Source organism: Thamnophis sirtalis, unplaced genomic scaffold, assembly GCF_051295495.1.
Source record: "Thamnophis sirtalis isolate CommonGarterSnake01/CBP01778 unplaced genomic scaffold, rThaSir2_p1.2 scaffold_15, whole genome shotgun sequence".
Taxonomy (NCBI): domain Eukaryota; kingdom Metazoa; phylum Chordata; class Lepidosauria; order Squamata; family Natricidae; genus Thamnophis; species Thamnophis sirtalis.
Genome location: NW_028261395.1, coordinates 47340396 through 47355004, shown reverse-complemented (window position 1 = coordinate 47355004; position 14609 = coordinate 47340396). Strand labels below are relative to the sequence as shown.

Sequence of the window (14609 nt, the reverse complement as noted above, 5' to 3'; positions counted from 1 at the left end):
AGTCAAAGGACGGTTATGTGGGGGGATTCTAGGCTATTGACTCTCAATGCGGTATAGAACTCAATGCAGAATGTAGAAATCCTGGACAAGCCCAGTAAAAGTCCCCCTTGAAGAGCATCAATGGAAAACACAAGGCAATGTCCGGTCTCTCGCCTGCTTGGCACTCCCAGACTCACAAAATCAACCCCCCCCGCCCAATCCAAGGCTGTCTGACCATCTATTATTTTTTGTGGGTTTCTCCCAAAGATCTCCCAGTGAAGAAGAAAACATCAAAGCATCCTGGCTATTTTTTTTTTGGGGGGGGGGGGGAAGCGCCTTACACATTTCAGATGCTCCCAAGGCTGCTACAAGCAGAAAAAGTCTGTTTCCTTGAATTTCGTAGGGGCAGCTCTGAGTTACCAAACATCACTTCCTGTAGGAAAAAGGAAGCTGCTTTTGCCTGCCTGCCTGGGAGACACGATTTCCCTTGCCACACACCACTCGCTCCTTTCCTCTGCAGGGAGGGCGCTCCCGTTTCCATTCAACTCTCAACTTCCTAGTCCTCAGCTTTTCTGAAACGGCAAGTATAATCTGCAAACGCAGGCAAGCCTGCTCTGGGAAGATGGTCTCCAGGCTTCCACCGGAGTGTCAACACTTTTATCTCAAGCACCAGATGACCCCAGCTACCAATGAAACCTCCGCATCTGAACTGATCTAAACACAGCATCTGTCCTCCGAAGCCCTCGACTGCACCCCTAAAAGCCTCTCCTGCGGGAAGCACAGCGTCCCTAGCTGAGAATATTAAACTCCAGGTGGAATTCAACAAAACCTGCTTAAAAGCAGAGTGCAAATGCTACAAATCTAGTTGTTTAAGAGGAGGGGCGTACCATCTGCACACACAGAGTCCCCGACCAATGGCTGAAAATGCAAGTACTGTTTCCTGCCATGCTGAGCGGCCAAATACTCAAAATCCCCAGTTGGAGGCACAAAATACATCGAATGGCAGAACACAACAGAACACCCCTGAATCTGAGGAGAATCCCTGGAAGCCTGGGACCTGCTGGCAGTTGAGAAGGGCTGCCGAAAGACTTCTGCCAAATCCCCAAACCCCTCTGCCGGTTTGCTCATTCCTGGGGACACTGGGCTGACTTTCCAGGTCCCCCCCCCCGAGCAGCTTCTCCCTGGGAAGTTCATCTCCTCACCCCAGAACTCAGTTGCCAAGTCCTAAACAAAGAGGTTCGGCCCAGGGATTTCCCAGGATTCCCCTGCAACAATCCAGAAGTTTCTCTGTTTACAATTTCTCGTCCATCGGCCAGCATGGAATCACTCACAGCCAGACCACACTGAGCAATTCTTAAGACCTTTATTTAAGAGATGCTTGCAGTTTGACGTGAAAAAATCAGGTGTATTCATACAAATTAAAAATGAGGTTCTTAAAAATCCCAACTTGACCAGATATATGAAACAATTTAAAAACCTTTAAAGGTGTATTGAGAAAAAACAGGCCTTTTAAAAAACATGTTTGTCGCTCCCAAAAGGAGGAGACAGCTTTATAGGTAAAAATAATAGAAATCCCGTGCTGCATAGATTAATGCAGAGAGTTCGAGGAGTTATCTGGTCGACAGCAAAAAGCAAGCACTTAAGGTCTTCCGTTCCAATTCTTCCGTTCATATTTCTTATTGCTGGAATTTCAGATTCTGTTTTATTTCAGACTCTCTCTCTTCTTTGATGACTAAACTGGAAATAGAAAGAAAGCCACAAGTAATAGGACCGTGTGTCCCCCTCCCCCCAACCTCCCAAGGCAAAATCCACGGTGGGTCCCGGCTCAAGGCTCCCACCCACCCACCGAAAGCAATTAAAGCCAGAGAGTTTGGCAGATTCAGATCACATCCTAAAGCCAGGCAGACAAAACAGGCACGTGCCCATTCCTATTTTGTTCCGCTTTCTCTCTCTCTTCAGGGGAGGCCAGAACTGGGATAAAGAGCCACTTCCACGTTCGCCCCAGCAGAAAACTGACCGCAGGACTCGCAGGGGAAAAGGGCTCCCCCAGCAGGAAACAAGGGGCTACAGAGATCCATAATGCAGGCCCTTCAAAGCCAGCCCCGTTACGTCCGATGCCCAAACAAGGTCTATTCTGCATTACCTGGAGGGCCTCTTCGCTTAATACAGGCAACTCCCCAGAACTGAGCCCCAAATGTCCAAGGGAGACTCTGGCCCTCTCCTCTCTCAGCCACTCACCCGGATGATGGTAGAGATGGTAAGCCGGCATTTACTCAGCCCCGCCCTGCTCGGCCTCGGGAGCGGACGTGTTCTCAGCTGATGGTTCGGCTGCCTTGGTCTCTTTGCCATCTTGTGGTTTAGGGTTCTCTGGGCGTCTGCGCCGGTAGTTGAAGTTGCGACGGTACCGACGCTGAGGTGGCTGCTGACCCTGGACCTCATCTGCTTGGTTCTCCTTGTCTTCTTCGTTGCCTTCCTCCCGGGGCTGCCGCTGGCGAGGAGGGCCCCTGAAAAACCCGGTCACGCTTGAGACATTTCACCTTGGCTTTTACGGCCGGGCCCACTCCGGATGCGGCAGGGCCGGCGGCACGGCCTGTAGGGACTCACCTGCGATAGCGTGGTCTGTAACCCCGATACAGGTTCTGTCTGACAGGCCTGCCTTGTTCCCCTGCACCCTGGTTGTCGGCACCCTGCGGGACGGAGGAGGGACATGCTGAAGCCGGCCCAGGAAAGCCAACTAGGACCCCTGCAGGCCCTCAGGATTATAGCCATCATGCATTAACTCCCATCAAGGGGGAAAAAAACCCCACTCCTTTTAAAAATTCAAAAAGTTCCTTTTGTTCTGAGCCAGCTGGGAGGCCTCTTCCCAGCAGATGCACCACAAGCACCGGCTAAGGTCTTGCAACCCTATCTCCGATTTCCACAAACCCAGAAACAATTTTCCTTCCACTGCCCCACAACCTCACACACACACAGGCAGGCAAGCAGAATCGCCAGTGAGTTACCTCCACTAGGTCTCCCTGCACAGGGGCATTGGAGTACTGTGGCCGCCGGCCGTAGGGCCTGCGCATGTAGTAAGGGGGGTACCGCCTCCTGCGGTAGGGGCGGCGCTGTTGGGACTGCCCTTCCGGCAAGTTCTCTGACCCCTCATTCTTTTCCCCACTCTCGCTGTTTTGGTAATTTTGCGGGTAGTTGCGCGGAGGGCCTCTGCGTCGAGGGTACCGTCTGTACTGGTTACGGTCTGCTGCGTATTTGCTGCCTTGCACAGGAACACCGCCGGGACCTGTAACGTTGGCTGCCTCTGCTCCCTAAAAAGGAACATCCCCCCCGCATGGTGGTCAGTAAGCGTCAGCCGAGGCCTCCCCTTTGGGGCTGCCCCCCACCCAAGAAAGGCCCCTCGCCCACCTTTTCGCCTTCAACCACATCAAACTCCACAGTTTCTCCATCTCCTACACTGCGAAGGTATTTCCTGGGGTTATTCTTCTTGATGGCAGTCTGAGGAGGGAAGGAGGAAGGTTTCAGAGAGAACACGGAAACATACTGGAAACATTCCAGTGGAAGCCTATGTTTGAGAAGAAGGCGGGGTGGAGACCTGGGAGTTGAGCAAAAGGTCAATAGGAAACACAGGAGAGGCAATCGTGGGATACAGGAAATGACAGAAGGTACAGAACAACAGGAGTTGGAAGGGACCTTGGGGGCCCTTCTTGTCCAACCTGTGTTCACTTAGGGGGCCGTAGGCCATTCAGCCGAATGGTTGCTGGGCTTCTCCAAAGCCAAGGCCTCTCGTGGCAGGGGGCAGGCAAGGCCAGGACTCGGACTTTCAAGCATAGAGAAGCTGGTCCTATTCCTATTGTGTTTCCTCTCCTAAATCACACCAGAATGCCGTTAATTGGTCCCTAACTGCTGCCTCAAGCAAAGCAGGCAAAGTCTGTTCCCAGGGAGAAAAGCACACGGAAGGTGGGAAGGCCAGGACAAGGACCAACAGGCTCACCCGAGGCAAAGTTCACTGCCTGTGGCAGGCAAATAATACTAAAGAAAGGTTTAAGAAATAAGTAACTAGAAAGAAATCTGCACTTTTGTGGACAGTCACAGGCTCTCGGAATCATAGTTTGGTCATCATGCATTAACTGAGAGCTCCCATTAAAAGAAAAACTAGTCAAAAGGTTCTGGGCCAACACGGACTTTCTCCCTCCAATACACTTCTCTTTGTTTCAGGAAGGCAGAAAATGCTTCCGGCTTCCTCAAAAGCTAGCAAATCCAGCTGCATCAACAAATCATCTCACCTGGTGGACAAACACATCTTCCTTGGTGTCATTCCTGCAAAACAAGGAGCATCCATTTCAGAAAACATTTGACACAAAACAACCGGCATTCCCTGGCAAGGAGTGGTATCACTTGGAGGGAGGCCAATCCAAGGCTGGGCCCTGACAAGGAGAGAGAGAGAGAGAGATCGTCCCCAGTCTACGCCCTCCACTTTCTTGAGCTAAAAATACAGGAGGAGGCGATTAACTTGACGTTTCAGATTTCTTCTTTGCAAACTCCTGCAATTAACAAGCAGCCAAAGCTGGAAAGGTAGGCCAAGGGTATTGCTGGCTAAGTGGCAGCTCTCTTCTGCAGAGGCATTTTCATGAATTTTTGATGAAGGGCTGGGGCGGACATGTGTGTGGATACAATACAATTTCTACTTCCAGGGTGACGTTTGCAAAGGACAAAAAATAAAAGCAGTGGGGATTCCTCTGCCTGAAAGGACCCAAAGTCTTCACCAGCCCAGCCCAGACGAATCATACCGCCTGGGGTAAGAGAGGTCAACCGCCACAACCAGGTAGGAAACGCCAACCCTTCCAGAGAAAACATTTTCCCAGGTGGGGCACCTCCACATGGGAACTGCCACAGTTGGGACACGTAATTTAAACCTCCTGCCCAGGGAAGGGCAGCTCACAGGTGGCCCAGCTGTGCAAAGGCCAAGGACCTTCTCAGTACCATAAAACACGTAGAATAGTTTTGAGAGGACTATAAAAATAAAGGAAACACCCAGAACTTGACTGAATGTTAAAATGTTACATTCCAGAACATTTATTGGGCATTATTTATAGAGTGCTGATAAAGTATGACTCAGAATCCAAAGAGGGCATGATTGACTGGATGCAGAACCGACATGCAGTAGAACAGAGAGGGCACAATAGGGATTTCAACAAAAATGTGAATCAAGTACCCGGAACCAGCTTTGTGTGCACGACAACTGTTGCAAGCCTCTCTCTCTCTCTGACCTTCTCCCATACAAGAAAGTCTCATCGTTTGTAACCCTCAGAATGGGGATGCACACTTATTGTGAGCTTCTAGACCAGACCAGCTGCCACCAGGTGCCCCCATCCCAGACAGGTGGGGGAGGGCTTGTCCAAATCAATAGAAGATAGCTACAAACTGAAAGTAATAACTCTGACTTCACTCCCAAGCACTTCTAACGAGAGCCCTGGTCACCTCACCTGTTGATGAAGCCATAGCCATTCCTTACGTTGAACCATTTCACTGTCCCCAAAACCTTCATTGCTGAAAGAGAGAAAAGGTGCGAGACAGGTAAGAACCAGCCCAGTGCAAGATCTCCGTCCTTCTTGGTTTGGGCTTCCCACCTAAAAGCCCCTCTGTATAACCTGCCTGTCTTTCAGCTGCAGCAGCAGCAGCAGAGATTTCCCTATCCTAGATTCAAAGGTTTGTTTTCATACTGGCAGCCAGAAGAATTTCATTTCAAAGCCCCAGACAAGAACTCTCCTGACTCGCAAGGAGAACCTGCTGCTGGAACTGCAAAGAAACAGCACAGGAAGCCTGAAAGGTTTCCAATACAGAGGTAATTATGAACCAGCACCTCCAGTGTCCCAAAGGTGCTTCTTCCCCCCCCCCCCCCCACACACACCAAAGGCAGCTGGGTTTTCTTGATGCTTTCTTTCAAAACGTTTCGCTTCTCATCCAAGAAGCTTCTTCAGTTCAGAGCATTCTCAAAGAAAGCGCCAAGGAAGTCCAGCTGCCTTTTTTGGGGGGGTGGGGGGAGGACTTTTTGGACAACGAGGACCTGGATGAATGGGAAGCTTCATCGCATTTGTCCCTCCTGATGCGCTGGGATTTTGTTCCTGGCAGAGAAAGAAGCAGCACCGCTGACGGTACTCTACTAAGTGATACATGTATTTCCTCTATTATCCTCCCCATCTTTCCTACCTTCTCCTATTGGGATCTTGCATTACTTGGCTGCTTGTATGTACAGGTAGTCCTCGACTTACAACCACAACAGAGCCCAACATTTCTGTTGTTATGAGAGACATTTGTTAACTTTTGCCTCATTTTACGACTTTTCTTGCCACGGTTGTTTACTGAATCACTGCAGTTGGTAAGTTAGTAACAGGGTTATTAAAGTGAATCTGGCTCCTTCATTGATTTTTGCCTATCAGAAGGTTGCAAAAGGGGATCATGTGACTTTGGGACACAGCAACCGTCATAAATGTGAAACAGTCTTTTGATGTGACCACTGATGCTGCAGTGGTTTTGAGAAAACCTGTCACTTTTTGCAGTGCCACTGTAACTTGAAATGGTGACTAAATGAAGTGTTGTAAGTCAAGGACTCCCAGTATTGCAAGTGGTATGTATTAAGGGCATATTAACCGTATATTGAATTTTAACACCTTCTTAAGGTTGGGGGGAGGGACACCTTAGCACTTTGCTCCGCCCAAAACCCCAGCCTGAGCAAGGAGGGGAGGATTCCTGGGGGCCAAATGGGGGCTCTGCCAAGGCAAGCAGGGGAAACCGAGCCAGGAAAGGGGGGGGCATCAATCCCTCTCCCCCTCCCCTCCAGCCATCTGCTCCTCATAGCCAGCAGCTGAGGCCTTCCCTTGCCAGCAGCAGGACCCCCTCCCAGCGCCCCTTCTCCAGCAGACCAGCCAAGGGGGGGGGGCATTGCGAAGCCCCCCCCTCTCCCCAGGCAGGGCCCCAGCGCGCATGTCAGTAAGCAGACAAAGGAAGGAGATGGGAACCGGCGCCTCTGGCCGTGGGGACCAGGCGGCAGGGGCTTCTGTGGTCACCCCCGCCGGCCGCCTCTCCTGGCTGACCAACCGCACCCCGAACTGACCACGTTTGAGCCGGGCCAAGCTCCGCGCAAGCGCATAGAGGGGCGCGCAAAAAAAAAAAGGGTTCCGCGCGCGGCGGACATCTTGGACCGCCTCGGCCCCTCCCCCTCCCACGCGCTCTTCCCCCCCCTCCCGCCACAGTCGGCGCAGGCGCGCTGAAGACCACGAATCGCCTCAAAACGGCCGCGGCGCGCGCCTCAAGCGGGGTGGGGAGGGAAAGAGTGAGGAATGGGAATGGAGAAACGGGCGAGCCAATGGGGGAAGCGAGGGAGGGCGAGAGCGGCCAATCAGCGGGCGGGACGGCGGGACGTGCGCGAAGGGGAAGGGAGGGAGACGGGAAAAGCTGAGGGAATACGGCACGCGCCCCCCGACGGCCCGCCCAGCCTCCCCTCACGCGCACGCGCATACCCGCTATCTTCCCCACCCCCCTCCTCTTTTTCCCTCACCGATGACCTTCTTGTCCCCGCCGGCGGGGGGCGCCGCCAAGCCCAGGCCGCCGTTGGTTCCGTTGCCGTTGCCGCCGCCGCCTCCGCCGCTGCTGTTGCCGCCGTTGCTGGGCTTGGCCTCCGCGACGGTCGGGGAGGGGCCGGTGGGCGACGCCAACGGGACCGCCGCGGGCGGGGCGGCCGCCGGGGCCGCCAGAGTGGCGGCGGAGGGGGGCGCCTGGGTCTCGGCCTCGCTGCTCATGGCGTCGCTGGCTGTCGATGGACGGTGGTGGTGACTGGCTTTCGCAGCAGCAGCGCCGCCTCCCGCGCGGTGTTGATGGTGACTCGGGGGCCGGCCGTGGGCGGGGGGGCTGCTCCCTTGCTCCGGGCTCGCTGGGCTCCGCTCTCCGCTCCCGATACCGATCGAACTGGCCACAATGGCGGCGCGCACTCACTAGCCACCCCTCAAGCGCCGCCCCCCGACCCGTGCCCATTGGTCGCCACGCGCTGCCCGTCAGGCGCCGCGCGGGCTCATTGGTCCGCGATTGCGGCCCGAGGCGTTCCCTGGTGCCTGGTTGGCTCGGGCCCGCCGTCCGTCAGAATTCGCCCCTGCTATTGGTTGGCTCCTTCGACGTGTCCCTCCCCCCCGCCGAAAGGGTGTGCCCTTGTATGCGGGTTTGCCCCCTCGCGGGGCTCCTGATTGGCCCGGCGCCCGTGCGCCCCGCCCCCCCCGGGAGAAGCGGAGCCAGGAAGTGCCTTTCCCCGGCTGGGCCGTCCGAGGCGCACGTGGTGGGGGATCCCCCCTCGGAGCAGCCCGCTGCAGGCTCCCGCGAGCCGGGCCCACGTGGGACAGGCAGCCCTTCCGATGCCCAGCCCCACGCCGCCCGGGATCGGCCCCCTCCTCTCCCATCACCCGCTCTGCCAGGCTGGAGCAACTTTGGTACTTCCAAAGCGCCCCCCCCCCCGCAAGGTCATTTGGGCAGCCCTCGGGCGCTCTTCTTCCACGTCGACCCCCGGGAAGCCCCCAGCGATCCCCAACCGGCGCCCTTGGCCAAGAGGCTCCTGGGCAAACGGCTGCCTTGGTCTCTGCTTCCGCCTGCAGCTTCGAAATGAGGAATGCCGGAGGTGGGGGGGGGGCAAAGTTGTAAAGTTTTATCCTCCTCCCTCCCAGTCTGTTCCTGGAACCCTTGATAGGCATCTGTCAATCTCCAAGGACTGCCTGCTGGAAGACGACGATGGACTGGCCCTCCCTGGGAGGTGAGGGGGTGGGGGGGGCAACCCCGGGGGGGGGGGCAACCCCTATCTTAGGAGGGTGGCAACCAGGCTGACTCAGTTGTAATCTTCCTGCCCTGCAGCAGCCTTTAGTAAGAGGTGCCGCGTGGTTACTTGGTTCTTGGGAGCCACAAACCAGCAGGGAGGAAAAAGAGGGAAGGCAGCAGTGAGAGAAATAAAGGTATAAACAGCAGGGCCTGAACACACAAACACACACACCCTCCTGCAAAATGCACCCTCCATTTCCAGGACCTCAGACCCCTGTGGCCCTTCCTAGAGACATGATGATGGACAGACATTTTAAGAAAATCTCTTTATTTACAAAAGGGCGCGGGAGACAGACAGACAGACACGTGGAATGTGGGAGGAAGGATGAGCGGCCAGGAACTGCTTGGCATCCCTGGACAAAGAAAAAAAACAAATGGAATCAGGAAAGAGGCAAACCGTTAAAGCCTCCAGGGCTGGACTTTCTCCAGATTTGAAGCCGATGCAGAATCTGGCATTGGCAGCCTCCTAAGTGGGGAGAAGGAGGCTCCCGGGCACAGACCCGCTTCTGGAGAGCGAGAACTTTGTGCCAAGTTTAAAGCAACAAGGAAACTCGCATGCTTTGGCTCCGTACGTGCGGTTCCACGTTCGAATCCTCCCCCAGCAGCTCCCTGCGGCTGAGAGGCCACATGGGCTGCCAGTCCTCCACGCCAGGGGCAAGAAACATGGCTACAGTTTGGACCTGCACCGCAGACGCCTGGAAATGCTCTGTGTAGACCAGGGTGGTCCAACCTTGGCAACTCTTAAGCCCCGCGGAGGACTCGAGTTCTTAGAATCCCCCAGCCAGCCATTAACACTGATGATGTTACCTCCCCCCCACCCCCCCACCCCCGGCTTCCCAGGGAGCCTTTTAGAGGCCGCTTTGGTTGCAGAAACACTGGTAGCACCTACCTACATCTCTCCACACTGGGCAATCACCACGGGGAGTTTCGGTTTGTTATTCGGCCCGGTGGGCACGTTCTGCAACAAGCATAAAGCGGGTGATCAGCTGTCCAGACAGGAGAAAGAGTAGCAGCAACCTGGCCCAGGTAGCCGTTACCTGGCTAAAGAGGCTCTCTGGCAGCCTGCTCAGAACTTATAGTTGGTGCACGTAAGAGATAATATTTGTAGCTCGAGGTTGGACTGTGGAATCCTTGATGCTCTCTAACCTGGGGGTTTTTCTTGCAGGCGTTTCCAGGACCCAACTAAACAGACCAAATCCCATTCCTTACTAGCACTGATCATGCTGCCTAGTTTGTTAGCAGCCGAGGTGGCGCAGTGGTTAGGGTGCAGCACTGCAGGCCACTTCAGCTGACTGCTATCTGCAGTTCGGCTGTTCAAATCCCACCGGCTCAGGGTTGACTCAGCCTTCCATCCTTCCGAGGTGGGTAAAATGAGGACCTGGATTGTTGTTGGGGGCGATATGCTGACTCTGTAAACCGCTTAGAGAGGGCTGAAAGCCCTATGAAGCGGTATATAAGTCTAACTGCTATTGCTAATGAAATTTCTGCAAGAAAACGAGAGCATCAAGGACTCCACAGTCCTCCCCTCCCCCCACGCTCACCCTCTGCCTTCTAGCACTGATGATGTTCCCTAGTTGGGCCATGAAAGTTCTGCAAGAAAACCAGCAAGCTCAGAGAGCACCGAGGACTCCACAGTCCTGCTCTTCTTCCCCTCTGCCGCCTTCTCTCCACAAACCCTACTCCCTTCTAGCACTGATGATGTTACCCAGGTGGGTCATGAAACGTCTGCAAGAAAGCCGCCAAGTTCCGAGAGCCCCCAGGACCCCTCGGCTTCTCTCGGACAGAAAAAGCCAGCAGAGAGGCCTGGGCACCACCAGGGGCTCCTACACCACCTGCTGCTCTTCTAAGCTGCCCAGGCAGGATTTGAATCCTGAAGGGCAGGATGGGAGACTCTGAGAAGCCTCGGGCTGGAACAGCAAATTAAAATAATCTTTCCTCTAGAAAGCGAAACCGCTAATTTTTCTGTGGTTTCTTGGACAGCAGAGTTTCATCCCAAACCCAGAGACAAGCACCACTTACCTCTATTTTCCTCATGACTAGAAGCCCATCAATTATTTTACCTGCCGGGGGGAGGAAAAAAGAACAAGCAATTCTGAATTCCTTAGCCGAGGAAGAGCCACGCAGGTGTGCTCTGTAACCCTTGGAGGGGAGAATGAGAAAGGAAGCAGAGGGGGGGGGTACAGCCTTTACGACTTGTGGACCTCAACTCCCAGAATTCCCCATGTTGCTCCCTTAACCTTTTGGGGCTCCTGAGGCAGCAAGGAGGGGAGACACAGAGACAAGCATTTTGGGAAGCCCAGAAAATGGGGGCTGCTTCCCAGGACAGATCTGCCATGAATTTGGGGCGTCAGGATAGGCACACCCAAGCTAATGGGGCGGACCAGGGCCCCTGACCCCCAGCCGGCCTGCGGTGACTCACCGAAAACCACGTGTTTCCCATCCAGCCAGTCGCACTTGGAGCAGGTGATGAAGAACTGGCAGCCGTTGGTGCTGGGGCCGCTGTTGGCCTGCAGGGAAAGAGGGGAGGGGCAGGGGAGGAGAATGACCCCTCCTCTGCGCTCAAGCCTTCCCCGGCCATTCCAGGCTTGGGGAGAGGATTCAAGCGTCCCTTCCTTTGGGGGGCCTCCAATTCAACATCGCTGTGCAAGACCTGGGCGTTGGTGGGTTGGGGGTGGTCTTCCTGCTGGGCAGCCCGATCAAGGACACTCCCCCCCCCCCCCGAGCCCTCCTGAGCCTAGCCCATTTGTCTGCCCAAACCGAGCAAGGCCGGAGCAGCAGCTCCTATAAATAGCCAGCAGCCTGATCCAAGGGGTTCCGGGGAGGAGGAGGAGGAAGGGAAGAGGGGCTGTGGTTAACCCTTTCCTCCCAGGCACCGATCCCGAGGGACAGTGGGGAAACTCTGAGAGTGACCCAGAGAGAAGAGCAAACTTTGGGGCTGGGGAGAGAAGCCCAGAGGGAGGGGGAATGCTCTCCGTCCCGGCCTTTTCAGACACAAAGCCAGGTGGAAAGAGTGGTCTGCTAGGGTCTTCCTGACTGTAGCCCTCCCTCCCCCTGAAATCTATCACAGGAGGAGAGGAAGGCAGGGATAGATTCCTAGACGGGATCACCCACCCCAGTGGCTCTCCCTCTGGGCTCTCCTAAGCATGCCCCCCCCCCCAATATGACTCTGCATTCAGGCCATGAAGGGCCCCAACTTCAGGCTCTTCTTTACCATGGAGAGCAAGCCGGGCGCTGAGTGCTTCAGCTTGAAGTTCTCGTCGGCAAAGGGTCCCCGATAGATGCTGGCCACTCCAGTGCCATCTCCCTACGGAGAGAGGGGAGGGAAGGATGGTGAAGAAAGGAAGAGGGGAAAGGGAAGGGGAGAGGAAAGGGAGGCCTCATGAACCACGCAGCAGTTCCCTTGGCAAGCAGGTATAAAACCACTGATCTGGAATGAGCCTGCTCCAATCACCAATGTTTAAAAATGACATTCTAAGGGCACCAGTACAATTTGCATGGACACCTACGCCTCTGCAATCACTCCTTCCTTATTCCTTTGATACTGCATTACAAATTCTCCCCCCTCCCTCCCGAATCAACTAGAGCTATAAACCCTACTTATAAAATATGAACACGGAGGAGAAAAAAGGGGGCCTTGCCAGGAAAACCGCAGGGTGAAGGAGTTCAGTTTGCAACGGCCTTCCCTTCCGCGATGTGGAAGTTAAACAGAATCAAGGAAAGGGGAAGTTTAAAACAGCCACTTCCTTCCAGCAAATGCTTTTTAGCCTGAACACTTTTAAGTTTTCCTGAGGAATTTAGCTTGGGTCTCTGAAGGAGGGTGCAAGTCCAGCTCCTTGGTGGGGTAACTTCCAATCTCACCTGCATAAATGAGCTTGGCAAATGTCTATTCGTTCCAAGTCAAATGCCCACTTTCCCTTCCGTGAAAGAGCTGTGAAGTACTTACGTTTACAAAATCGCCTCCTTGGATCATGAAGTCCTTTATAACCCTTGAAAAGGAAAAGAGAAATATTAGGAGGCCGAGGAATCCCACAGCCACGCTTAAAACACCAGATTGGGAACTTCACAAACAGGTTGTGAAACCCTGGATCGCGAGGAGTCTTTCCCACTTAAGGGAAGCCCCTCAGGATAACAGACTAACTGAGCCGGAAGGGACCTTGGAGGCAAAAACTAGCCTTCCGGAGCCCAAAGGCCAACGTACCTGTGAAAAGTGCTGCCTTTGTAACCGATGGGAACACCGTCTTTCCTGCAGGAGAAAAAAAGCACTGTCAGAAATTGGCAGTTGTCCCGATAGCCAGCAACCGAGATTTCTCTGGGCCCCAAGAGACAACACCCCAACTCACAACCTGTCATTTCTCACTGTTTTGTTCTTAAATCATCACTTTGTGCTCTTTAAAACTGGCTATTTCTTCTGCTGGAAGCAGGGTCCCAGGACCAAACGAGAGAGAGGGGCAGCCGTTCTCTTCACAAGCCTATTATTATTTATCCCTTTATTTATTACTTCCATCTTTTATTGGCTGCATACTTTCGTGCTGTTTGGCGAGTACACTGAGTGCCTCTGTGCCTGAGACAAATTCCTTGTGTGTCTAACCACATTTGCTAAATAAACGCATAAAGTATGAAATATAAAGTTGGGTGTTGTTCTTCTTTTCATCCTGGGCTGACAGTCTTCCAGGTGGATCAAATCCATCGTTTAATTGAAAGCTCAAAAGAATCGACCCACCTGAATTCCCCCGTGCAAAATTGCCTGGAAAGAAAAAGAAAAAAAAGAAAGGCTGAAGAAGGTTAAAGGCAGAGAGGCTGATTATTCGGAGGGAGGGAGTTAAATTCAGCAAAGAAACTCCCTGGATCATTGGAAGAGAGGGAGAGAGGGAGAGGGGGGGATACGTAGCTTTAAATAGGGCTTTCTAGACAGGGAGTCCTCAATTGTACGGTCACAGCTCAGCCCAAAATTACGTTGGCAAGTGAGGTTCCCCCCCCCACTTTATGACCTTTGTTGTCATAGTTGTTAAACGAATCGCTGCAGTTGTTTAACTGAACCGTACAGCCATTAAGCGAATCCAGCTTCCCCCATTAACTTTGCTGGAGGTCGGGGATCATTTGACCCGCGATGCTGTGACCGTCATAAATGTGAGTCAGTGGCCAAGCATCTGAACACGTGACCAGGGAGATGCTGCGACAGTTGTAAGCGTGAAAGGGCAGCCATGTTGCTTTTCCTGGTAATGGTCATTAAATGAACAGCTGTAAGTGGAGGACTACCTGTATATGTCACCAAGACAACGAGCAACCAAGTGGTGGGGAGTTCCGCAGGGAAAGGGACGCCTGTGAGCTCGGAACGAGGGGGGAGGGCGGGGAGGCTTGTGAATGCCTTTCGCCGGAGAGCTTCGTCTTTATCTCCCTGCGCCCATCATCCCCAGCCAGCTGTTAAAGGAGTGCAGCGCTCTAGGACGGGCCCGCTCTGTGGTGTGCTGCCCGCTCTGGCCTCCCTTCTCTGTGGCACCCGCCTTCCGCCGGCTCCCTCACCTGAAGTTCTCGGCCGTCTTGGGCACCACGTCGGCGAAGAGCTCCACCTTCATGCGGCCCACCTCCTGCAGAGGGACGGAGGCGTCAGGAGCCGAAGCCCGGCTCTCCCTCCCGGCCCCGCTCCCTCTGCCCGAGGCCTACCTGCCCGCCGATGGTGACATCGAAGAAGACTACGGGGTTGTTGGGGTTGGAAGCCAGCACCGCCATGGCGACCCCCTCTGATCCGGAAGCGGAAGAGCGCGCCGACGAACCAGAAGGGC

The 14609-nt window shown here is 54.2% G+C and overlaps 2 protein-coding genes across 3 annotated transcripts; both read right to left on the bottom strand.

Moving 5' to 3' along the window:
• Window positions 1–1323: 1323 nt before the first annotated feature.
• On the bottom strand, window positions 1324–7918 carry YBX1 (Y-box binding protein 1). Of its 2 annotated transcripts, none has more exons than XM_087702492.1 (8): window positions 7532–7918; window positions 5460–5523; window positions 4260–4293; window positions 3382–3471; window positions 2982–3284; window positions 2584–2666; window positions 2218–2501; window positions 1324–1716 (listed from the first exon to the last, which is right to left on the bottom strand). In XM_087702492.1, the coding sequence occupies exons 1-7, from the start codon at window positions 7770–7772 to the stop codon at window positions 2249–2251; spliced, it is 1068 nt and encodes a 355-aa protein (XP_087558618.1). In that variant the 5' UTR covers window positions 7773–7918; the 3' UTR covers window positions 1324–1716; window positions 2218–2248. The 2 variants fall into 2 exon arrangements, with proteins under 2 accessions (XP_087558618.1, XP_087558620.1); XM_087702494.1 differs by having other exon boundaries at window positions 2218–2483.
• Window positions 7919–9080: 1162 nt separating this feature from the next.
• PPIH (peptidylprolyl isomerase H) lies at window positions 9081–14588 on the bottom strand. Its single transcript, XM_087702498.1, has 10 exons — window positions 14491–14588; window positions 14350–14414; window positions 13550–13573; window positions 13028–13072; window positions 12773–12815; window positions 12041–12133; window positions 11249–11336; window positions 10849–10889; window positions 9719–9787; window positions 9081–9182 (listed from the first exon to the last, which is right to left on the bottom strand). The coding sequence occupies exons 1-9, from the start codon at window positions 14554–14556 to the stop codon at window positions 9719–9721; spliced, it is 534 nt and encodes a 177-aa protein (XP_087558624.1). The 5' UTR covers window positions 14557–14588; the 3' UTR covers window positions 9081–9182.
• Between the last annotated feature and the right edge of the window lie 21 nt (window positions 14589–14609).